Raw genomic sequence first — 25,148 nt, 5'->3', positions numbered from 1 at the left:
AACCGTGGTGTTCATACTGCCGTTATGACATCTGCAACATTGCCTGCCTTTGAACCTGCCAAAGCAATAGTTTTCACTACACTACCAACAGGTAATGTTCAGTTGAAAAGCACCTCTTTGGATAATCTCTGAACTGCAGGGACAGTATTTAGCTATATTTAGCTTTTCTCTTTCTTTCTGTTTTTTACTTATCTATGGTGAAGTATATCAGCATGGGGATGTATAGATAGAATACATGTTAGTTTCAAACTAACTATATTTTTGAGATGCTAAAATGACATAAATGATTATGGTAGGCTGACTTAGGCCAGTAAATTTTTTAAAATGTGGAAAAGGTAGAAAAAAAAAGTTGACCACTGTGGTCTTATTGGTGGAGGAATTGACAGTGATTTTCTTTAATTTATTATTCCATCTAAACGAAGATGTTATATATTAATGTTATTTACTGATTATATTCAACAGTATTGAAATGCACATTCAGCATTAACACTGAAAATTTGTAATGGAAGCACTTGAAGCCATGAATTACATGGAGTTTACAGCTTATAGATGATTTTTTTTTGTTTTTGATGAGTAATTTCAGGTTGGAGGGCTTCCATGTTCTATGGGAGGTACAGTCACTGGTGCAATATAAACATGTACATACTTCAGTCTGGCTTGTGTATATACTTGTCTTGGGCTGTTTTATGACTTAGTTTCTACCTTTTCAAGACATAGTGTATGCTTCACCCTACTTTTGTCAGTTACTTTAAGTTAAATTATGGCAGATCAAAATTAAGAAATTAAGGTGGAAGTCATCAGTTCTTTAGACTCTACAGAAAGAACCCATCTTCAGTTCACTTGAAGATGAGTTGAGATTATAAAGTTATATAAAAAATTTCAAGTTTAGATTATACTACTATTTCTAGTAAATAAAAGAAGACAGCAACCAACCGTGAGATTCTGAGTATTTTTATTCCCAGTGTAGCCACTGCTGACTTCTCTTGTGCACATATCAATAAATATGTCTTCAGGACTGACCAGTGCTTCTACTGTAGCTGTGTTGCTTATAGCGGTGACAAGTATGGCACATATTTGTAAATCACATGGTGAGAAAATTGTCAATATTACAACATTTGGCCATAGTTTTCTCCTCACTCCCTTGTCTTACACATAATAAGTAGGAGTAAAAACAGTGAGTAGGAAACATTGGTACATTTTGTCCTTCCTTACAAGAGGAAGGTACATGTAAACAGTTTATAACATGCCAAGATTCCACAAATGACAAGTACAATGTACAGGTACAGCTATGACTAGTAACTTTAGTACACAGACCTTCACAATGCACCATGATGTGTTCCTAACTTAATTCAAACTCGTTCCATTTTGGACTATTTTTTCATAGTTAACTTGTAAGAATGATCTTGTCCAAACTGGTCTTTTACAGTTTCCTTGTCCAAAGTGTGCTGCTATATTTCCTGTCTACCACTGCAGTCTGTGTTTTCTCTGTCATCTACTCCCAGTCATGTTTCCACCAGCCAAAAATTGCACAGAACTTCAGTCTGTTCAGATATTGGCAGGATTTAAGTAACTAAAATCTACCATGTTTTGGATCTATCTACTTCATTCAAGTGTGTTCACACTGGCACCTTTACACTGTGTTAGCTGATGTGTTACTAACGTAGTACAACAGACTACAAATATATGAAGCCTTCCAAAGTGTATCTGCTGTCTTGCCAAATGTAGTAAAGTGACCAGTGTTGTTAGGAAGCTGAGGTTGCACATCTCCCTTCCCTGCAAGACCCAAGGGTAAACCCAAGGTTTGTGTCTTCTACGATTCACACAAAATACACAGTAACACCATTCTACAGTACAGTACAGTTAGCTTAGCTGGGACAGATTGTACACTGTGTACATTACTGTACAAAAAGGAGGGCAACATTGGCAGCAGCTATCTATAGTCTGAGGTAGTCTGGCCCAGAGAAGCTTCGAGCATGACCCTAACTCACTGACTCACACGTACACACAGATTCCATCTACATGACAAAAAATTCTTTGCAAGGTTATGTTCTCTGCAGAGCCAATTTTTAACAAAAACATGTGGAAACAAAAAATTGAAGATTTACAATTCATTGATTGAAGACCAAGTCCAGGATATTTTAACTCTTACTTTCTTATTTACAGGACGACACAAACGACAAATATTTCCAGATTTTTCTCTAAACGACCTTGTGGCGGTGGCTATCTAAGGACATCAAGATGGCCGCACGGCTCTCTCCCCTTGGGAATCGCCATGGGAACGGATTCCTGCTCCCGATTGGTCGCTCTGGGCTTCACCATGGCAACAGGCTCCCGATTGGTCGCTCTGGGCTTCACCATGGCGACAGGCTCCTGATTGGTCCCCCGGGGGCCCGTCCCATCATGCACCTCCCCATCGTCGACCTGGTTGCGCTGGAAGTAGTAGTCCTCGACGACCCCGCCCTGCAGCGACAGTCTGACCTTCTCTGCAAACTCCTCCCAGTTCATGCACGGCTCGAAGAACGGCGACAGTGGCTCCTCAAGGTTAGGGTGGTACAGCAGGAACAGCAGACCGATTATCACATCCTGGGAACAGCAAGAAATAAAACGTTAGTCATACATGTACTAGTACATTGTATTAACAGACATACAGCTGCAGTTCCCAACATTGGGGACAGGGGGCTCCTCCAGGATAGGGTGGTACAGCAGGAACAGCAGACCGATTATCACATCCTGGGGAAACATAAAACAAACCACTGCAGTACCTAACAATGGGGACAGAGGGCTCCTCAAGGTTAGGGTGGTACAGCAGGAACAGCAGACCGATTATCACATCCTGGGGACAGCGAGAGATAAAACATGTCATCCTAACTAACAAACATGCAGCTGCAGTACCTAACAATGGGGACAGGGGGCTCTTCAAGGTTAGGGTGGTACAGCAGGAACAGCAGACCGATTATCACATCCTGGGGAAAAATACAACACTATTGTAGTTATGCTAACAGCTGCAGTTCCTAAGAATATCAACAGGGGGCTCCTCCAGGTTAGGGTGGTACAGCAGGAACAGCAGACCAATTATCACATCCTGGGAACAGCAAGATATAAAACATGAGTTATACATGTACTAGTACATTGTACTAACAAACATACAGCTGCAGTACCTAAGAACAGGGACAGGGGACTCCTCAAGGTTATGGTGATACAGCAGGAACAGTAGATCACTGACAAATGATCACATCCTGGGGCCAAATAAAACAAACCAAGCAACCTACAAACAGATGCGATTTCGTTCATCCTGTGGCCACACTGTTTTTTGACCGAAATTTATAAGGTTGTTGCCTTACCTCGAGGGTGAATGTCGGCTGCCACTCGTCCAGCAGTGAGAGACAGATCTCTCCCTCATACTCATCCACGGTGTCGATGTTTGGGTGGTAGATGTTGGTCAGGCACACAACTCGTGGGGGGTACTGGGGGTACTGGTCATGGAGAGAGAACTGTGTGTGTGGATAGGAGAGAGAAGTGGGTTATACACATGTACAGACACTGCAAGACCTTTACTGTACATTTTGTTTGTACAATCTATGAACAGGTGATAGAGAATTTCCATAATAGTGCTTGTTATAACACCTTAAATGAGGCACAACCAATTTCATCATTTACATGACAACAGTATGGCTATAAAATACTGCAATCACTACAGCAGAGACCCAGTTTTACAATTTTATTGCCCTACTCTTCTATACTCACCTGATAACGGAAACCCTAATATTAGATGACACTTGATTTTTATTTATTTGGTAAACGACTTGGGTCAATATGCATACCTAGTACTAGCCTGGGTGCCATCCCCAGTAGTATATTCGCCAGCTCTATAACTGGGTCTGGACTTGATGACATATGAAACGTCTGGTGATGACGTCACATAATGAGCTAGTCCGAGCAGCGGGTCTTCATTTGATTGGCTGACCCTCAGAGGTGACGGCCAATGGCGCGCCTGTATTATTCAAGTGATGTTTGTTGTTTTGTAAACACAGATCTTCGCGCGAGTGTTCCTTTTCTCGGTGCGTTCTATTTTTGCGAGGTCAACATCAAGCTCCGAGAGCTGAGCGGCTTGTGCGCCAGCCATGTTGATGATCGATCGCGGAAAGTACACTGACTACGGCTATATCAAGCGCGCTTTAGCGTTCGGCGTCAGACATGTTGATGATAATAAGATAAGAATAACGATCTATCTTAACGTAGCCGTTCGGACGTTCGAACGGACGCTAACGTTGCCGTTCGGACGTCCGAACGGCCCTTACCTAATATGTACACACCCAAAAAGGGCTTAGACGAGTAGGACCAATAAGCGCGCTCGTTCAAAATCTGAACGAATATTCAGACTCCAGACGTTTCATATGTCATCAAGTCCAGACTCAGTTATAGAGCTGGCGAATATACTACTGGGGATGGCACCCAGGCTAACCTAGTACTGCACCACATGTATATCATGATTATATTTTTATTGCAACACTGCATGACATGTTGCATCACACTGTGTGGGGTGAAGATCTAGTCATGACAACCATACATGAACCTTTTGCCTACAAAGTTAATATAAACCATTACAAACTCCTGCCCTATCCTGTACCTTAAACGTGAAGCGTCCCCTGCGGTAGAGCCCGTCTTTAGGAACGATGCAGACGCCGAACTGCAGCGGCGCGCTGCCCCAGTCCTCCACGGCCGCCTGGCCCGCCGAGATCCGGTCCACGTTCCGCAGCAACTGGTGGAACTCCTGCGCCAAACCTGCAACAGGGAACAGGAAGATGTACTTTGCTACTAGCCTTCTACCCGTACATCTAGAGTATGCACCGATATTCGACGTGATCTCCTAGAAACTCTTCCAGCATCACACAATTGCATAGACAGACAAGTTGACTCTGAACTGAACCAATTGGGCTGTTCAAGAAAAAAAAAATGGAGGGTGGGTTGAAGAGCTTGTATTCTCTACTTTCTGACTCCCCTTATATATTTTTATCCGAGTGCCTTGACCCCCTTTTCATTTCATCCATATGCAAGTGACTTAAATCCAAGGTTTGCTTGATACCTTGATACCGTCTTCAGTTTGCTGCTTGTAAACTCTAAATTCAGAGCAAATTTACAAATCCAGAGTTTGCTTGACCCCCCGCAATTCAAATCCAAAATCCACACCCACTAACCCCCTATGTAAAATCCGACCTCTTCACCCCCCCCCCCATAATTTTATTTTTTGAACGGCGCAAGAGACCACATCTAGACAACAACAACAACAACAACAGAGATATGAGACATTAAACAACGACAACAACCACCACGAACCTGAGTACTTCATGCTGACGTTTTGGTGTCGTCAAGACGCCAGGAAAGTGAGAAACTTAAGATGGAGGGAGACGCTGTGTAAGATATGGCGCGCCCGCCACGTGGAAAGCGCGGCCAAAGGTTCCCCTCTCTCCCTCGGTAGCTTCTTCTCGGCTTGCGCCACGCGGTCGGGTATTTTTAGCCGTCCGCCGGGCAGGGTTGGCTGGTTTAGACGGCTGGGCGGAATATTTCAGGCCATTTATAGCCGCCAGCCGCTGTACGATCCTGCAACGTTGTGCAATAGCTTCAATGGACTTTCTGGGACGCGCTTTTGTAATGTCACACTTGGGAGATACCATTTTAGGGGGTGCGAGGTTGTTTGTGTCCTCAAATGTTTAGCATATGATCACCAGTTTTCATTAAATCAACACTTATGTCAAATTATAGCATTACGCTTTACTTTCGTATGAAAATATTTGCAGTTGAGGCCGTTATGTTTCCTAAGTTATCATATTTAATATGCATTATGAAGTTGCACTACCTATTTTTTCTAAAGTGGTATTGTCCATCCTGCACGTGACGTAATCGCGCGAAATCCGGCTGACCTAGGTCACATTTGGAAGAGTGCACTATGAAAAACGGGGGAAATATGAAGTTATATAATAAAATGATTGATAAAAATTGGTTTTATTTAAAATCTTTATTTGACTTTAATAGGCAGTAAAATGATTTTTATTTATTTTTCTATTTTACATGACGATGATGACTTAACAATACATTTAGTTTTCATATTCCCCACTTCCACATGTAACAGTCCAACAAATGTCCCGTCATGCAGTGCGCAGAATTCCTGATCTCTGTGGAAAATGGCGGAAGAGAAGTAAACAGTTTGTAAACATTGAAGAAAACGCTGCATTTCTCCTTCCCACTAACAACTGTGAGCAAGTCAACGCACCACAATGCAGGCTGAAGACGCTAGATACCTGAAAAGGTGGGTTTTAGTTAATTTTGGTCCTCGTTTATGAGAGAATGAATAGGAAATTAGGTTTTTCTCAGTCGGCCCAAAAAAAACCTAGCTGTCAAAAATAATTGAATTATGACATGTATGGTGATAAGAATACTATTCCTATGAATTTCGTATGTGCATTTTGTTGCAACTTTTTAAAAGAAAAAAATGTCAATCATGAAAGTATAGTTTCGAATGATACCATCGTAATGTGAAATAATTTAATTTGGAGGGTGCATGTGTGCTTGTGTGTGTGTGTGTGTGTGTCAGTGCGTTTGTGTGTGTGTGTGTTTTATTGTATGTGTAAGTGTGTGTGTGTTTTATTGTATGTGTAAGTGTGTGTGTGTGCGTGTGAGTGATTGTCTATAAACCCCCCACTGTTACAAGTGTTTGTTAGTGTGTGTGGTAGTGCACGCGTGCAGGGGTGTGTTTGTGTGTGTGTGTTTGTTAGTGCGTGCGAGTGAGTGTGTGTGCGTGGGTGACTGATGTGTAGAGGTACGATATCGATTAGTCATGATAGTTGTTGTTTATTTCATTTTTCTTATTTATTGTTGTTGTTCCACAGGAAAGTGAAAGGAGGAGGGATAGATGTCCACCCTACAGAGAAGGCCCTGATCGTGAACTATGAGGTAGAAGCTACAATTCTGGGAGAGCTGGGAGATCCCATGCTGGGGGAGAGGAAGGAGTGCCAGAAAGTGTAAGTACAGTCTCATACTTTTTTTATATCCAGAACCACGTCTGTCTAGTTCTATGCCTGAATGGGTTAGGGTTAGGATCAGGCACAGTTCTGGATAGTCTCTATTGTATCCAGAACTGTGCCTATCTAGTTCCATGCCTGAATGGGTTAGGGTTAGGGTTAGGCACAGTTCAGGAGAGTCTCGGCATGTCCAAGAACTTAGATTTGTCCCAGGAACAATTCTGGATATGAGAGAACATCCAGAATGATGCTTTATCCTAAGGAATGCAATCAGTGCTAAAAAAGCTAACTGGCAGGGTGCAGAAACAGGGTTGCTTTCTAACCAAACCATTTTCCTGTGGCAAGGCAGCACAGCTGTATAATTTGAGGTCATGTTGAGGTCACCAGAACTGTTGTGTTCTATTTGTGCTGACACGTTTGTTCTGACCTTCCTCAGGATCAAGGTCAAACACCTGAACCAGAACAGCAACATCGCGCTGCTGGCGCGGGAAATCGTGGAGAAGTGTAAACTGATCCACCCCAGCAAGCTGCCCGAAGTCGAACAGCTGCTGTACTATCTACAAAACAGGAAGGACGCACCCCTCTCCTCAGGTTTGTTTGTTTGTTTATAAACCTTTCTTTGTTTATTTGTATAAAATTTCACAATGCATCAAACACATCCATCCATGGTTATACATGTAGAAGATGATGCATAACTCCCATCATGCCTTGCGGGGCTAACTGACACCTGATATGTTTGTTCTCCAGCTGACAAGAAGGGGTCATCGACCTTCACAGGACAGCTGAAGGACCCGCCGCCCTTCGACGGCATGGAGGTCAGAGTCTGCTGTTCATGTTTGAGTTATGCAGTAGAAATTTTGAGAAATGTTGTGTTGTAGGTTTTTGTATTGCAGATTTTAGGTTCAGCTTTGATTTTTTTTGTGTGCTTCAATCCATTAAACAAAACTTTCTTTTTTCTGAGTTCAGGTTGACGAGGTGGCGAACATTAACGACCTTGATGACTACATGGAGCTGTTGTACGAGGATGTCCCTAAGAAAGTCCGAGGTTCTGCACTAATTCTGCAACTGTCCCGTAACCCTGACAACCTTGAAGAACTGGTGCAGAATGGTACGTTCTTTCAACATGTTTTTAGCAGAAGTGTACAACTGTTTTTCTCAGAGGAAGTGCCAACAACAATAGTTTGTAATTTAAAGTCTGGCCAATTTGTGGTTTTTGTCATTTCTGTATTTAAAAAGGAGAAATTCTTTTAAGTGTAAAGCTACTTTTCTTCTGTCTCAACAACTGTTTTTGTAAGGAAACATCTCTTTTCATCTGAGCTTTTGTCCTTTTCTGCTGTTCCAGAAAACATTCTGAGTGTGAAATGTTACAAGTGTTCCAAAGATTTTATCTGAGGTAATGTTTACTGCCATGACAGAGAACTGTTGTTTTTTTGTCTGAAGTACATTTGTATAACTGTTTGTAATCTAGCATCTGTTCCACAATTTTATCTGAGGTTTTGTTGTTTTCCTGTGATTCCAGAGAACATCCTGAGTGCGTTGGCACGGGTTCTGCGGGAAGACTGGAAACGGAGCACGGAGCTCGCCACAAACATCATCTACGTCTTCTTCTGCTTCTCAAGTTTCTCACAGTTTCACCCAGTTATCTCTCATTATAAGGTACAAACACTAAACACATACACACTAACACTAACACTAACACTAACACACATAGAAACTTCTCCAGCTTCTCACAGTTTCACCCGGTTATCTCACATTATAAGGTACTAAAGTTCTAACACACACACACACACACACACACACACACACACACACACTAACACTAACACACACTCACACACACACATACACTAACACACTAACACTAACACACACTAACACACACACATACACTAACACACACTAACACACACACACACACACACACACAAACATCATCTACGTCTTCTTCTGCTTCTCAAGTTTCTCACAGTTTCACCCGGTTATCTCTCATTATAAGGTACTTCATGTGACGTGAAGACCCACAGTAAGAATAAATAAAGGGTACCACTTGTCCTCTAGCCCTTCTAAGGACGTAGGGGCAGAGGGTTGTTAGTCTACTGTGTCTAGGGCAGGGTATTGAAAGTGGAGTCCATCCCTCTCCTTCCACTGCCCTTTACCTCCCCAACCGAAGTCAGGTACCCATTTTATACCTGGATGGAGTGAGTAGAATCCTGCCAAGTGCCTTTCCCAAGGATACAATGTTCAGTCAGGAATGCCAGGCTGATGAGTTTGAACCAGCGACTTTTCGATCTTGTGTCTGCTAGTCTAGCCATTCAACCATTCATGACATCAAGTGATGTATGCCTTTATCGAATGTGCTATGACAAATCTACTCTCTGTGAATAAAATATGAGTTTATGAGTCATTTTTATTTTCCCCCCCAGATCGGAGCTTTGTGTATGGACATCATCAGACAGGAGCTGGATAAACATGACTTGTGGAAATCTGAACTCGAGAAAAAGAAGAAAATACATATCCTTTCTGAGTTTCTTCAATAATAAATCTGTGTGCCAGGTAACTTTTATTGACATTTGCTTTATGACCATTGAGCAAGGCATAATTACTTATTGAGGTCCCTTTCTCCTATATATTTCACATACAGTGTTTGTATTGAAGAGAAAAGTGTACAGATGTTGCTTGTGTCTCTACTGTTGTAATAGTATGAGATTTTCTCTATACACTGTAGATGAGTAATAAAGACCAGGTCATGAATCACAAGCATCTATTTTGTATTGCCATTAGTGATTGACAGTAATAAGACTTGTATTCTCCAGTACCTCCTTAACTCTTCACACTGGAAGAAAAGCCCGACAGCAGCTCGACTAAGAAGGACTACGAGAAGAGTCTGAAGAAGTTTGAGAGTCTCGTGAAGAAACAGGAACAGCTGATGAGAGGTGAGGTCATGGCAAGGTCATTGACAGGTTGTGTCAAGGTCACTTACAGGTCATGTCAAGGTCACTTGCATGTCATGTCAACGTCACTTACAGGTCATGCTAGCTATTCTTTTTTAGTGTCTGAATCTGTGAAACCCAATAAGTCACTACCTTCTGTCTTATCTACCAAGTGTCTGAATCAGAGGACAAATAATTTGCTAACTTCTGTCCCATCCATCCAGTGTCTGAATCAGAAGTCAAATATGTTGCTAACTTCTGTCCCCCAGTGTCGTTCTACATGTTATTGAACCTGGCAGAAGACTACAAAGTGGAGATGAAGATGAGAAACAAGTCCATCATTCCGGTACTGATTCGGACCCTGGACAGGGACAACTTTGAGCTGCTGATCCTTGTCGTGTCTTTCCTGAAGAAGCTCAGTATCTATGTGGAGAATAAGAACGACATGGTGAGTTTGGGTACTTTCTTCATTCTTCATACTAGACTGCATCAGCACTGTTTATCAGCTATAGTACCAATGGTAAAAGCTAGAGGGCGTTGTGTGACTGTTGTATCTGTGAGTCCAGTTCGATGTTCTCTTGATGTTCTCTTACCCTGCAGGCGGAGCAGGAAGTGGTGGAGAAACTGGCCAGACTCATTCCCTGTGATCACGAGGTATGTAAACAACAGTCTTACTGTTATTACTGTGAACAGAGGTGTGTACAGTATAATCTCAACTGTTATTTCTCATCCAGACCAACGCAGTAGAACCATAGGCTGAGCTTCTACTGGACATTTACAGTATCTTTGTGATATACTATTGCCAGTTATAGAGACCAGTATTCGAAACAAGATTGCCTTAGTTTGCCGCCTCCCCTTGACATCAGAACTTTTAGTTGTAGGCTGATTTTATTACTGTGTCTAGAGGACACAGTAATAAAATCTGTGTCTAGAAACAGAATTGAATATACAGATATTTGAGATGCATGAATTCCTGGCTGAAGCCTTTTATACCAATACAACAGATTCTTGATGACAATTGATGAGTTTGAAATCCTTGCTGACAGGTTTGTTTGTGTGTTTATGCAGGACCTGTTGAATATCACCCTGCGTCTGCTGCTGAATCTGTCCTTCGACACGGACATGAGAGGAAAGATCGTCAAAGTCGGCCTCCTGCCCAAACTCACGGCACTCATCAGTACGTGTCTTTACTCTGAAGTTGCATGAGTGTCTCGTATTGCATCCAGAACTGTACCTTTTCCAGAACTATGCTCAGACAGGATTCTGGATAGTCCACAATCTCCTGAACCATGCCTGTGGCAAATTAAAGATAATCTGATGCTGGTTGAATTTTCCAAGGACCAAGTGATGTGTTGTTTATTTGTTGTTGTTGTTGCAGAAATTGAGAACCACCGTGTGGTTGTGCTGTGTATCCTGTACCACATCAGACCTAATGATAGATTGTTGTTGTTTATTTGTTTTTATTTATTTATTTTATTTATTTTTGATGTTGTGTTCCAGATAATGAGAACCACCGTGTGGTTGTGCTGTGTATCCTGTACCAAATCAGACCTGTTGTTGTTTATTTATTGTTGTTTATTTGTTTTTGTTGTTGTTGTTTCAGATAATGAGAACCACCGTGTGGTCGTCCTGTGTATCCTGTACCACATCAGACCTGTTGTTGTTTATTTGTTTATTTATTTTTGTTGTTGTGTTGCAGATAATGAGAACCACCGTGTGGTCGTCCTGTGTATCCTGTACCACATCAGACCTGTTGTTGTTTATTTGTTTATTTTTGTTGTTGTTATGTTGCAGATAATGAGAACCACCGAGTGGTTGTCCTGTGTATCCTGTACCACATCAGTATGGACGACCGCTGCAAGTCCATGTTCACTTACACAGACTGCATTCCTGTGGTGAGTACAGTACTCAGCATCTGTGGTTGTGGCAGAAATATTGGTATTGTTTATTGGTTTGTTTTTTTGGTTGATTACCGTAGTTGGGTAAAGCAAGATTTTTCCAGCAGTCCTTAGGTACATGTAGCCTGTCTTTGATTTTCTGTCAAAACAAGATGCACTCATATTAGTAAAGCAGGTGTTTCCTCTGTGGTATCTCACTTGTACAGTTTCACGTGTTGTCTCACCTGTAATATCTCACCTGTTGTTTCACCTGTTGTAGGTGATGAAGATGGTTCTGGAGTGCCCAGACAAACAGGTAGACCTGGAGCTGGTTGCCCTGTGTATAAACCTGTATTATCTCACTGTATTATCTCACCTGTTGTCTCACCTGTTGTCTCACCTGTTCCCAGGTGATGAAGATGGTTCTGGAGTGCCCAGACAAGCAGGTAGACCTAGAGCTGGTTGCCCTGTGTATAAACCTGGCCATTAACAAGCGAAACGCCCAGCTGGTGTGCGAGGGCAGCGGCCTGAAGCTGCTCATGAAGAGAGCCTTCAAGACAAAGGACCCGCTTCTCATGAAGATGGTCCGAAACATCTCCCAGCACGACGGGCCAACCAAGGGCATGTTTGTGGTAAGGTTATAACATTTTTGCTGTAGTACCAATAGAAAAAGCTAGAGGGCACTGTTTGTGGTGAGGTTATGTAGCTGTAGTACCAATGGTACCTGCTAGAGGGCACTTCATGGTGAGGCTAGCTGCAGTACCAATGGTAAAAGTTGGAGGGTGCTGCAGTGCAACACAGCAACTACATAAAGCTGTTCAAATTTCAGTCCTGATGCTTGTAACCATACTAAACCTGCAGTGCCAACTACAAGCTCTAGAGGGCACTGCAGATCAGTTAGTGAGAATCCAATGCAGTGTTTTAACCTGTCTTTATAATAACAAGGCTATCGTTATTTTGCAGGAGTATGTGGCTGATTTGGCCAACGCCATTAAGAACTGTGAGGACGACGACTTCGTGATCGAGTGCCTGGGCATCCTGGGTAATCTGACCATCCCTGACCTGAACTATGAACTCCTGCTGCAGGAGTACGACCTTGTGACCTTCATCAAGGACAAACTCAAACCTGGTAGGTGCATTCTGGATAACCTCACCTTTCAACTATGAACTCCCTAAATATTGTTGAGAGGTTGATTTGTGGACAAGAGAAAAACACACTTTGTGGCCTGTCTTGTTGATTGTTGAATACATGTTAATATGTTGTTTACAGGGAATGCAGAGGACGATGTTGTGTTAGAAACAGTGATACTGGTGGGAACAGTGTCCACAGATGAGGACTGTGCCGCCATGTTGTTTGTTTACATGTTGTTGTTTGTTGTTTACAGGGAATGCAGAGGACGACGTTGTGTTAGAAACAGTGATACTGGTGGGAACAGTGTCCACAGATGAAGACTGTGCCGCCATGTTGTCCAAGGCCGGAGTCATCCAACAACTCATTGACCTGCTGAATGGTGAGTTGTAGAGTTAGGTAATCTCCAAGCAGATCTTTTGGTGGGGGTAAGACAGTATCAAATTGGCCAGTCTGTATCCATTCCCCCACCCAAGATCTGCCGGCACTCGAACAGGGAGGAGCACTTCTTTTCAAAAATGGTGTTGCTGCCCCTCCTTGTGTCCCTATTAACAACTATCAAAAATTTGTTGTGCTAAGATTTTTACAAGCGGTTTATAGCTTGAATCTGGGACAAATGCAGTCACCCGCGCACATCTCAGTGGGAGTTCTCGCCTAACCCTGTCCAGATAATACTATATGCTGGTACTAAAATATGCTGGCTGAAACATAGAAATGTCAATAACTGGGCTCATTGTGGTTCAAAACCGCAGATATTACAAAACATATGTTGGACCTTCTTTCCTTTAGTTAAACTGAACAAAATAAGGGGACCCATAGAGAGTAATGCTCAACCAGCTGGCCCACTAGGAGGGCAAGAGCCTTGCCTGGTGGTCAGGGCAATAAACTACTTGGTAAGAATATTTTGATCAGGCAACAACTAGGTGTTAATAGCCTTTGACGTTTCGACTGGAGGCAGATCTTGGGTGGGGGAATGGATACAGACTGGCCAATTTGATACTGTCTTACCCCACCAAAAGATCTGCTTGGAGATTAGAGTTAGGCAGTTTCCTGGTTTACTGCCTTGGTGATTTACAGAGTTAGGTAGCCACTACAGTTTTCAGTCATTATTCGTAGCGATGGGAAGATGACAACGATGAGACGGAATTCAAGAGTGTCAGAACAGAATCCGGACAGAATCGCCTACAGTTTTCAGTCAGCTTTTGGCCATTTCCCAATTATCACAGGCAGGGAAGGGATCTTTGAGAAGCAGAACAAGCTTCATGATGCCATAAACTTGTGAACAAATGTCATGTAGTGTTATCTGTTGATAGACTATTAATGAGGAAGGAAACTGACACACGAAATGTTGGCAGGTAAAGATACATCAGTTTGCAAGCCTTGATAACTCCAATGTTGGTTTCCATGAACTGCTGATAGAATGTTTTTTGTTTTTTGTCCCTCCCAGCTAAACAAGAAGACGATGAGGTTGTTCTGCAGATTGTGTACGTGTTCTACCAGATGATTTTCCACGAGGCGACGCGAGAGGTCATCATTAAGGACACACGTATCCTTCTACTGGGCAGTTCAGCTGTGGAGCTGTAGGGTTTAACATTTTATTGGAGTCTGTTCATCTTTAAAAAAAATTTCTCCTGAGTAGACTTGTACTAACACTTGACAAGGAAATGAAGACTCTAAATATGTGATGAATCTAAAGTTGAATGATTGCATCTGTTATGATGCTAGTGTTGATGCAAACCTCAGGGTAATAGAACTAGCAAGAAAAAGTGACTTCAAATGTGGGCCCCTTAAAACGTAAAGAATGGGTTTCCACAGTTAGAGTGACCCAACACATCAACCAGTTTGAGACTAAAGACATTGAATCCTACCTCCCAAAAATCCTCATACTCTTTGCTGTGCTCTTAGAACATACACTGTACATGTATTCATGTACATGTATTCAAGTAGTTCATCTCCTTGTAGTGTTTGACCCTTAACCCCATCCCAGAAGCCTCAGCGTACCTGATTGACCTGATGCACGATAAGAACGCAGAGATCAGGAAGGTTTGCGACAACACACTGGACATTATCGCGGTGAGTCTGCTCTCTGACTCTGATCCTAGGTAGGCCTGAGATTTAGGATGTCTATGGGTTGGTCTGGTATGTTGTATGTTATACGAAGAACACTGATCACAACTTGGACAACAGGTTGGACATCATCACAGTGACTGTAAGTTCACTCTACAAAACTTGTCTACCTCACTGCCTAAGTCAGGACCTGGCCATCTTCTACAAAACTTGGAAGGCCTTACTGGTATTCTGTATTTATTGTGAATAAGCTGGAGGTCTACTTTCAGTGGCTGGAGATGGTGGAATCTTGGCAGATGTTGTCCTTAAGACGTAACTAAAGAAAGCTAACTAAAGAAAGTGTTTGTGTGTCTTTAGGAGAATGATGAGGAGTGGGGTAAGAAGATAAAACTTGAGAAGTTCCGGTGGCACAACTCCCAGTGGCTGGAGATGGTGGAGTCTCCTTAAGACATAACTACAGGAACTTAAGACATAACTACAGGAACTTAAGACATAACTACAGGAACTTAAGAACGTGTTTGTGTATCTTTAGGAGAATGATGAGGAGTGGGGTAAGAAGATAAAACTTGAGAAGTTCCGGTGGCACAACTCACAGTGGCTGGAGATGGTGGAATCCAGGCAGATGGACGACTCTGATGCTCTGATGTACGGAGACGACGGCTTTGGGCCGTACCTGCACGAGGAGGACATACTGGACAGGCCGGACCTGTTTTACACACATGCAGGTATGTGGGGCAACGAGAGAACACCATAATCAAACAAACAAACAATCAAACAATCCTGGGGATTGTTGTTGACACAATTATTCCCTAAGCCTGTCCCTGGCTGGACGGGTTGTCCATTATTGTGTAATATTATATTTTGATACAAAGTTTATAATCAATATTACATGTGATTCTGCTCTTTGTCTGTAAGTCTTTTTTGCTAGCCCAGGATGCAGTTGCTTGACCTACAGTTTGTGTTGGTAGCCTGAATCTTAGAGATTATTGGTCAGTTGAGGTTTTATTTTGCTTTATTGTGTGATAAAAATGGTTATAAGTTGGCACCAGTGTGCACATACTGGTGTATACAGATATGAGTTACATGTATAAGTTGACGTTGAAGCACAAGACAGAAAAGTCTGGAGGTGATTTTTTGTCCACCAACACAACAGGACTTTTGTTGATTGAGGAGCTAAGGCCAAAGGTAAGTTAGAAACTGTAACCATTTATATACGGAATCTGATGTGTATATCATGTGCCATGGGTCTGTAGATAACTATAGTCAGAATTCAGATCTGTCAACATTTGCCTCTGCTTGGTCTTTAGAATTAAATGCAATTTTTCTTCTGGTTGTGTTAAAAGTTTTGGGGTTAATCACAAGATTGCAAATTCACTAACTTGCTATCGTTATTGATGATTATGAATTCCTACAAGAAATGAAAGCAGATTCAAGCAACCTAGTTAGAGAAGAAATAATTTTATTCTGGGTTCAAAAATACACATAAACACTAACTATACAAAGTACCCAACAAACAAACCACCTAAGAGGTAAACAGTATGTTCTGTAGCACCATGAATGTTCAATATAATAAAATAATAATGCTTAAAAATACACGAGTGATAAAAATGAAAAGATTGGATAACTCTTACAGAGCGTCATAATGATGAAGACTAATTAATACTAACGAATAGAAAATAATGAATAAAGGCAATATTTACAACTCAGGGCGTTGACCTGGGCTAATTTGCATAACTAATTTGCATAAATACTAGCTGTGACTCACAATAACAAAAATGAGATGCTTCAAAGATATGTTCTGATACCAGAAACTAATAATAGGTTTTTCCACAATTATAGAATCTTTCTTCATAACTTACCTCAGTCAATATAAGACACAAATGGCACAATGTATATTAAGTTCTCTATCCAGATATATGGATCTATTCATTCTCACAGTTTTATTCTTGTTTTTGCCCTGTAGGAGGTGGAGTAAAAAAGTAGAACTAGATGTTGAAAAAACAGGCGTAAAACACTAAGAATGAACAGGAATCCTGACATAATTTTTGAATTGAGATTTGATATAATGTTGAATATGATAAATTCCATAAAATTTTAAGAGAAATCAGCAGTTTTGTACATGGTGGTTTGTAGATATACATGGAGACTCAATCATCAGTTTATCACATAAGAAACAGAGTAATAGATGTTCTACAGTCATATACAGTGCTGTACATGTACATGTATGTCTGAATGCAGTCGGTGACAGAACGTTGTTCTTCCATGATTGTGGAGTGACATTTATTTGGTTGGAATACTGAATCCCTGAGGATGGTTCTCTGTGTCACAGGTGCAAAGCGGGTCTATTTACTGAGTCTTGAATAAGTGTCGTAAATAATGCTCTGTTTCTAAGAAATCAAGATGTGCTTGTTTTCATTTATTACATGGGTGTACTCGGTACTAGCTAGCAACATGTGGAAGTGCTTTGGGGAAGTGACTTGAGGTTTTTGGTTCCAACTGAGAAGTTTGATCAAACTTAGTTTCCACACACTTTTACTTGTAGTTGTTCAAGTCAAAGTGATCATCAGAAATGTTAGACATGAGACAGGTGTGTTTGATCTTTATAAACTCTTCACTCACGGTCACATGTACATAAAAAATGTGTTGTAGTGAAACACTGGCAACGTTTAGCAGACAGGTGTGTTGAAGGTCATCCTTAAGGTCGTCCTGAAGGTCATCATCAGAAGTCTGAATGGTCTGACCTTCATCTCTGAGAAATTTGACGTAGTTGAAGCAGAAAGTCCTGGAGTTGTTCAAAGTGTGTATAAATGACATTGAGCTAACACCTGAAGGTGGTCATCAGAAGTCTGACGGTCTGACCTTCATCTCCACGCCCTTGAGGGAGTAGCTCTTGCCCTTCCAGTGGTACCACTCGATGCCCGAGCGGAAGGTGTGGTTGTAGGGCCCGCCCTGGTGGTACACCCCGTTCAGGTTGGAGAAGTGGCAGTTGTTAAACCACCAGCCGCTACTGCACTGCTCCGCGCAGTGGCCCCCGCTGCGGTCGTGGTCGCGGTCTCTCGTGCTGAACCTACACAGAAAGACAAACTTTATAAGCTGGAAAGGGTACAAAACCCGCTGTCACCAATCACAGTAGGGGCATAATCATTATAGCTCTTAAACAATGTCTAGAAGTTACAAAATGTGGATGTTCAAAGGTAAAGATACAGATAAAGATTACAGATAAAGATTACAGATAAAGATAGCTTTAAACAATGTTTAGATTTAGATATACAGAACGATACAGAATTTATTATTTGATAGCTTTAAACAGTGTTTAGTGTTAGATGTTCAAAGGTACAGATACAGAATGATACAGAAGCTGGTGTGTTACACCTAAGGGCGGTTATATATAAATATTTTAAATAGACTAAGTACTGGCTATACAGTAACAGATACAGAATGATACAGTACCTCTGCTTGTCGTGGTACACCATCGAGTCGTTGGCGTTGCCACGGTAACCCGAGATGTGCAGCCGGTACCTGGGATTCAGATTCAGATTTTTATTGTTTTCCAATGACATAGCAGGTACACAAATTAATAGGATACAGTCAGAGGGTTTCTTTTACACATTGTCAACCAATCTTTCTTACCTTGCCTTATACATTTCAGTGTCTAAAATCAGACTTCTGACTGGAGTTCAGCTTGGTGTCTGATAGACATCGAAACGTAAGCAAGGTACATGTAAGACAATATTGGTTGTGTAAAAGAAAACCCCTGTATCCTTTACTCTACAAACCTGTTGAAACTATTTTCGTAAGCATAAAAACAAATGTGAGGTTTATATTACAAATAAAGACAAATACCTGTCGTCCTCTCCATCGATGTAGAACTGGTCGTACTCGGCGAAGACACGTTTCCCCGTCCAGTCCGTCAGGTCGATGCGGAGTTTGTAGTTGCGTTGTCGGGTGAGGTAGTACAGGTTATCAAGGCCGAGCCAGTGTTCCCCGCTAATCGTGCCGAACCCACGAGAGTAGTCCGACCAGTCACGGTTGAAATTCACACTTCCATCTGTGCGTCGCTGGGATAAGAGTAAACAAAATTTTAAACAAAACAGTTTAGTGACAACTGAAGATTTGTGTCAATTGGAGTACAATTTTGAAGCCCTTTGAGTTTAGGAGGAGAGAAAATGCCTGAGAAAATGCTAAGCTCTCCTCCTTTAAAATTATACTAAATCTTGAAACTAAATCATTCTCATATAAATTTAGAAGAAGTTACTAAGATGTATCATACATTCATGAAGGTTAGACATCCTGGTAAACAAATTACCATAGGCAATTCAAACTCTGCTGCTAGTTCTAAAAGTTATGGTACGGAAATTAATTTTGGACATTTTGAGTGATATCCATCACTCTTCCTCGGCATCACTTACGAAAAAACAAACACACAAACAAACACACCCACCTGTAGCACAGTCCAGCCGCCTCCTGCCGTGTCCATGTCACATGATACGGGGAAGCTTTGCCAGTCTGTCGGCTCCACCATGTAGATGTCTGACTTCAGGTGGCCGGTTACAAACCAGTCCGCACAGTCTCGGGGCAGGTTCGTCACCTGAAACAACAAGGATAAAGCTAGTCCCATGGCCTTACTGTTTGTCTACTGTGTCTACTGCAGCTTAGCCACTTAGACATCATCTTAATTAAGCATTCTTGCATTGAAAACCTCAATTTTATCTGTTCTTTTATTTCTACTAATAACTGAAAAGGGAGAGGAGAATTTGAATTTGTATAACGATACTTTAGTTTCTTTGTATCAGATTCTGTTCATCATGTTTTGTTGTGAGCTGTACTTAGCCCAGTGTGGCAAAAATAAAAAAACAGGATCCAGGCTAGACAAATTGTGATAAGATACTAAATATACTTTTTTTGTATTACTAAATGGTTAATCCCAATATTAACATTCAAGGAAGCAAACAAACACACCTTGAGTAGGTCTGAGATGGGTTCGTAGGCTGAGTCCCCGAACGCAGCGTTGGGCTCGGTGTACTGGGCGTCCTTATACTGTGCCAGGTACTCCTGTTCGTAGTCCTTCATTGGCGTGGCCGCATCATTAGCCTTAACGAACGTCAGCGGCTGCCTAACGACCGGTTTCGCCGGCTCGGAAGCGAGGAGCTTTGCGGGGGCTGGTGCGTCTGCTTGGTAACCGTCCGGGTCGTATGTGGGCTGTTTTTCGGGTTGTTCGGGGTCGTAAGTTGGGTCTTGACTGCGTGGATACGTGGACAGCTGGTCCTGGGTGTTTCCGTCGTTGCCGGGATACAGCCAGCTGGTCTCAGACTGCGTAAATGCTGCGGTGTTTCTGCCTCCATCGCTGCTGCTGCGATAAGTGTTTGCCGAGCTTCCGCTGCGATAGACGCTACCGGAACTTTCCCCACTCCTGTAAACACTACTGCCACCCTGGTATGTGTTTCCAGCACTCACATAGGCATTTCCTGTGTTGCTGCCGACATAGGTACTCCCTACTCCGTTGCTTCCGTACGCGCTCCCCGTACTGCCACTTCCGTAGGTGCTCCCTGTACCGGTATTCCCGAGGGTGTTTCCAGCACTATAGGATCCATAGGTGTTCGCTGTGCCTCCACTGCCATAGGTGTTACCCCTGCTGCCATAGGTGTTACCCGTGCTGCCATAGGTGTTACCAGTATTGCCATAGTTACCACCTGTGTTGCCATAGTTACCACCTGTGTTGCCATAGCTACCACCTGTGTTGCCATAGCTACCTCCAGTGTTGCCATAGCTACCGCCTGTACCAGTGTTGCCATAGCTACCGCCAGTGTTGCCATAGCTACTCCCCGAACCAGAGTTCTGATAGGTGTTCCCGTAGCTGTTACCGTACGTGTTCCCCGTATCTGACCCCCCGTAGCTGCCCCCGCTGTAGTAGTAGCTCGGCTCCTGATGCTGGGTGCCTCCGTACCCCTGAGTGTCCTGTGTGTTTGCGTTGCTCTTCTGATTGTGGATCTCCCAGGCCTTCTCTGCTGACAGCAGTCTACAAGAAGCAAAATGTAGTTTTCAATCCTCCTGGGTCTCACACAGTCAATACTTTCGTAAACAGTAAAAGCTATCTACTGACTGCTTCTCTACTCCAAGATATACAAATTGTAAGTCTAGAGCATGAAGGAAAACAGTGTCTCAAAGTCTGGGCACAAAATCAAAGTCTTGAGGCAAACATTCTGATTTGATACTTTGTTTGGTGAGAGTCCTAGGCCATGGTTGTCTTTTGACATGTAGCCTAAAAAACATTTTGAGATCTGAGAAGTTTTCACCATAATGAGTATTTAAACTGAAGCTGCCTGTACTCACTGTGGCGCCTGTTTGAGCTGAATGCCCTTCTCCAGCATGTGGTACGGGTACCCCGCTCCTGTGGTCTCATACGGCCGGACACTGGGCTGGCTCAGCGGTACTCCCTGGCTGGTACTGTGCAGCGGTACACCCTGACTGTGCACCGAGGACCCCTGGCTGCTGCTGAGCAGCGCTGCAGCCTGGCTGGTCCTGTACACTGCCGCCCCCTGTTGGCTGCTGTGCATTACTGCACCCCGGCAGCCCCTGGTGCAGTTCTGTACTGCCTGCTCCATGGAGGCAAGCTTCGTCTGCTGGTGGTTATAGGTCTGTGGGAAAGGCCATAGGTCATAGGTTAAAGAGCTGTAAGAAAGGTGATAGGTCATGAATCAAAGGTGATAGGTCATACATTGTAAAGCTTTAACAAAGGTGATAGGTCATAGGTGAAAGTTGCAAAAAGGTGATATGTCATTATAACAGTTACAGTTATATGTCATTATAACAGTCAACCAGTATAACAGTCATGAGTCATTGGTGAAAAATGTAAGAAAGTGTGAACAGGTGTGTAATACTATACAGGTATTTACAGGTGTGTTACCCACCTGCTGCAGGTGCTGCAGTGTCTGGGACAGGTTCTTGACCGTTGTCTCCAGGTGTGTGTTGACCTTGGCGAGTTGCTGGAACTGCCCGACCAGCTGGTTAAAGGACGACTTGTAGTCCACTAACACCTGGGGGAGGGGGGGCAACATGGGTATGGCATTCACAGAGGCAGGTTTCGAAATGTAAGGAAACCACAATTTGTTGCATTGATGTTCCTAATCTGTGTGCATTTTTGGGTTGTAGGGTCATGAAAATATGAACAATTGGAACAAATTATTGAGCCTTTTGCAGGAAACTCAAGTTTCTTAGCTTTGCCTTCTTATAGCATGTGGTCTAGTTCATGAAAATTTGATCTTGCTTCAACACTATATCTAGAAGTATGTAGGAAAGTACGTCAACCCTCAGCCTGCTAAGGTATCCTCTTGGCGCCATACTTCTATCAGTTATGGGGGTAGGCAGCAGGGAGAAGGCTAAGAAGTAGGCAGAAGTTCTGTATATATAATTTTCAACCCACCTCCCAGGTCTCCTGCAGTTTGACCCTCTGCTGCCTGTTCTCCTCCTGTGCAGCCCCCAGCTGCTGACTCAGGTTCTTGTTCGACTGCTGCAGCTTCTCCAAGGTCGCCGTGACCTTGGCGCTGGCCAGCTTCGACCTTGCCATCTCCACGGACAGGTTGTTGTTCCGCCGGAAAATCTCAGCAAACTTCTCCTCCTGGTCCTTGTCGGTCTCCTGGGTCTCTGACAGACGTTTCTCCTGCGCCTCCAGCTGCTCCATAATGCCGCGCAAGGTCGCGTCCTTGTGGCTCAAGGTCGTGTCCTTCCTGTGGTGGTGGGAGGGTTTGGGCACGTCCATGACATACGCCGGTGCCGTCCCGCTGAGGAAACTCGCGCGATCGTCCTCGAGGTACGCCTTAAACTCCGTCTGGATGCTCCCTGAGAATTTCGCTTCAACCGGTTGGTCCTTAACGTTAGATTCTTTCCCTGACGGCTTGTCAGGTTTGGTTGTGTTAACTTGTAGTGTTCTTTCCCTCTCAAGTCTAGCCAAGGTGGCGTCTTGTTCCTTATTCAGCAATGTCTCCTTAAGAATCTTGTTCTCGAGTAGGACGATTCTTGTCTGAATCTTCTCCGCAGTGGAAGGCGCAATGTCTGCGGTGACACATGTGGGTGACTCCCCCCCGTTGTTGTTGTTGGGTATAACAATGGTATAGACCTGGTTCCCCCCGCTGGTTGGGAGAATGGGCTGGTCCCCCTGGGTACATGAACACAGCGCGTCCTCTCCCCCCGCGGCCGACAGTCCCAACAGGGCAGACAGGAGGAGCAGGATGGAGCTCACTTGGACCATTGTAGCTGTTCTAGTGTATTCCTGGGGTGTTTCTCACTCAAGCCTGGTAGCTGTAACAGAAGTCATAATCATGGTCAGAAGTGTGCCTGGATCAAAAAGTACACTCAGCCTGTATCTGACTGAGTGTGCTTTTTGTAGAAGTAGGATGAGAAAATTTGGAGCTCGTGTTAGCTGGAACAAAAATCAAAATGGTCAGAAGTGTGGGGAGTTAAGAATAACTGTTGATGATATAAGACAATTGACAATACAATATGTCACTAGTCTTCAATCCAGTCTAGCAGCTACACTATAGAATACTTAGTCTAGTATTTGTTGCCAGGTTAAGTCATCTACATGGTCAGGCTCTTAGATCCAGACGTCAAAGGTGGTGGAAGGAATTCATTCACAGAGGCTCCTTTCCAAAAGTGCTGCTTTCTGAGTACATGAAGCTTCTACAGAAGAACCACAAAAGCTAGGACGCATGTATATAGAATATCCGGATGTCCACACCTTGTAACACATGAGAAGTGCGGCTAGTGAGAGATAACTGTGTTTGTGTGGGAGGTTTAGCTACTTAAACAAACACCATAAACCAAAGGTCAACTGTCTGACAGAGTTTAGCTAGAGACATCAGTACTGTGTAGTTACAGGTATGATAGAATTCATCTTGTGATCATGCAATCAGAGATTAAACATTGTGACAACCCTGCAAAAACATTTGCTGAAAAGAAGAAAAAGAAACATAATAAAAGAAGAAAAAAATATGAATTTTGAAGCATAGTTGAATACAGTAATTAATTTTCCACAAAAGTTGACTTACCCAAAGTTTCACTGTCCAATTTGGAAAAGTTGTATTGCCTGCCAATACATTTAAGAAATCTCCAGACTTGTGCACAAACTTAAGAAGCTGAACATAACAAGAACTAAGAAAAAGCTTCCCCTGTAGACTCTGACTAGACTCTGCAGTTGTAAGAATGCAATAGGCAGGAAGAAAAGACTTGCTAAGTAAACCCTCTAAGGTAACAACATAAACTATGTAAAGTCCCTTCTTAGCTAAAACCACAAAGACTGAAGACGAGTTTGTTTTACATACAAAACTCCTTGAGAAACTCTCTCAGGTACACGACCTCAGGTGTGCTGTATAAACAAATGTCTGTTAAGGAACCCAGAGACCCTTCAGTCTGTCCTGAGACGTTGTGGTTTACCTGGTTGCTATGAGATACGTGTTACCTGTGGGGAATGTTAAAAGTAACAGTAAACAAACTATCATTACGTCTGGTGGCTACATGTACCTGGCCTGGACAGGTCACCAGAACACCTGGACAGACTGTACACCTGGTTTACCTGGGCAGATAATTTCACACCTTAACGGCAGTCTATACAAAAGATGTCCATTCCAAGAACTTGATACTAACAGATTCTTTTAAACCTGAGGACAACTTTTCATCAGTTCTCCCAGTTAATGTGCCCATGCAGCTATTTCCTAATAGTATACAAAGAACTCATTATTGTCCAATTCTACAAGAACTGAATGTAGCTTAAATTGTTACTCACTACACACGAAAGAAAGAGGTCTTAAGAACCTTGAAGATTCTTTAAGATGGATGTCTAACCTGTGTTCACAGCTAGTCGTCCATAGCAAAACTCCTCTAGAAGGAAGCTAACCCTCAGCTGTTCACAGCCACACTGACACAGAATAAACCCTTCCCAACACTCCTGCATGTAACAAACCACCGTGTCCCTCACAGCCTGCCACAGGTCACCTCCTTTTCAAAACGGTGTGAAGCTGTGAAAGCATGGCTTCCGCTACGGTGACACCGCTCCGACACGGTTTACTACGGAGTTATACTGCCACCATCTGTCCTCTGCTATAGAAGGGGACTTCTGTGTTATTAAAGTTCGGTG

At 42.9% G+C, this 25,148-nt stretch overlaps 3 protein-coding genes across 3 annotated transcripts in view; 1 reads left to right on the top strand and 2 right to left on the bottom strand.

The window, feature by feature from the left end:
* Window positions 1-945: 945 nt before the first annotated feature.
* Window positions 946-5,655, bottom strand: LOC109467258. Its single transcript, XM_019765196.1, has 6 exons — window positions 5,335-5,655; window positions 4,628-4,782; window positions 3,342-3,491; window positions 3,033-3,082; window positions 2,741-2,912; window positions 946-2,583 (listed from the first exon to the last, which is right to left on the bottom strand). The coding sequence occupies exons 1-6, from the start codon at window positions 5,345-5,347 to the stop codon at window positions 2,221-2,223; spliced, it is 903 nt and encodes a 300-aa protein (XP_019620755.1). The 5' UTR covers window positions 5,348-5,655; the 3' UTR covers window positions 946-2,220.
* A 1,233-nt stretch (window positions 5,656-6,888) lies between these two features.
* Window positions 6,889-25,148, top strand: part of LOC109467244 (kinesin-associated protein 3-like) — a 74,763-nt gene continuing 56,503 nt past the window's right edge. The window contains 20 exon segments of the mRNA XM_019765186.1: window positions 6,889-7,016; window positions 7,453-7,607; window positions 7,764-7,831; window positions 7,983-8,124; window positions 8,536-8,626; window positions 8,731-8,776; window positions 9,440-9,527; window positions 9,851-9,949; window positions 10,216-10,394; window positions 10,547-10,600; window positions 11,015-11,123; window positions 11,741-11,841; window positions 12,104-12,184; window positions 12,186-12,455; window positions 12,787-12,952; window positions 13,209-13,334; window positions 14,400-14,498; window positions 14,940-15,025; window positions 15,377-15,458; window positions 15,634-15,744. Coding sequence (XP_019620745.1) covers window positions 6,985-7,016; window positions 7,453-7,607; window positions 7,764-7,831; window positions 7,983-8,124; window positions 8,536-8,626; window positions 8,731-8,776; window positions 9,440-9,527; window positions 9,851-9,949; window positions 10,216-10,394; window positions 10,547-10,600; window positions 11,015-11,123; window positions 11,741-11,841; window positions 12,104-12,184; window positions 12,186-12,455; window positions 12,787-12,952; window positions 13,209-13,334; window positions 14,400-14,498; window positions 14,940-15,025; window positions 15,377-15,458; window positions 15,634-15,744 — 2,185 coding nt within the window. The 5' untranslated portion in view covers window positions 6,889-6,984.
* Window positions 16,489-23,310, bottom strand: LOC109467243. The gene is made up of 8 exons (XM_019765185.1): window positions 22,440-23,310; window positions 21,928-22,053; window positions 21,350-21,654; window positions 19,979-21,035; window positions 19,461-19,607; window positions 18,863-19,077; window positions 18,470-18,538; window positions 16,489-18,086 (listed from the first exon to the last, which is right to left on the bottom strand). Exons 1-8 carry the CDS (start codon window positions 23,262-23,264, stop codon window positions 17,858-17,860), a joined length of 2,973 nt encoding a protein of 990 aa, XP_019620744.1. The 5' UTR covers window positions 23,265-23,310; the 3' UTR covers window positions 16,489-17,857.

Source organism: Branchiostoma belcheri, unplaced genomic scaffold, assembly GCF_001625305.1.
Source record: "Branchiostoma belcheri isolate BF01 breed outbred unplaced genomic scaffold, Haploidv18h27 scaffold179, whole genome shotgun sequence".
Taxonomy (NCBI): Eukaryota; Metazoa; Chordata; class Leptocardii; order Amphioxiformes; family Branchiostomatidae; genus Branchiostoma; species Branchiostoma belcheri.
Note: the sequence above shows the minus strand (reverse complement) of the source record. Positions and strands in the feature narration are given on the sequence as shown.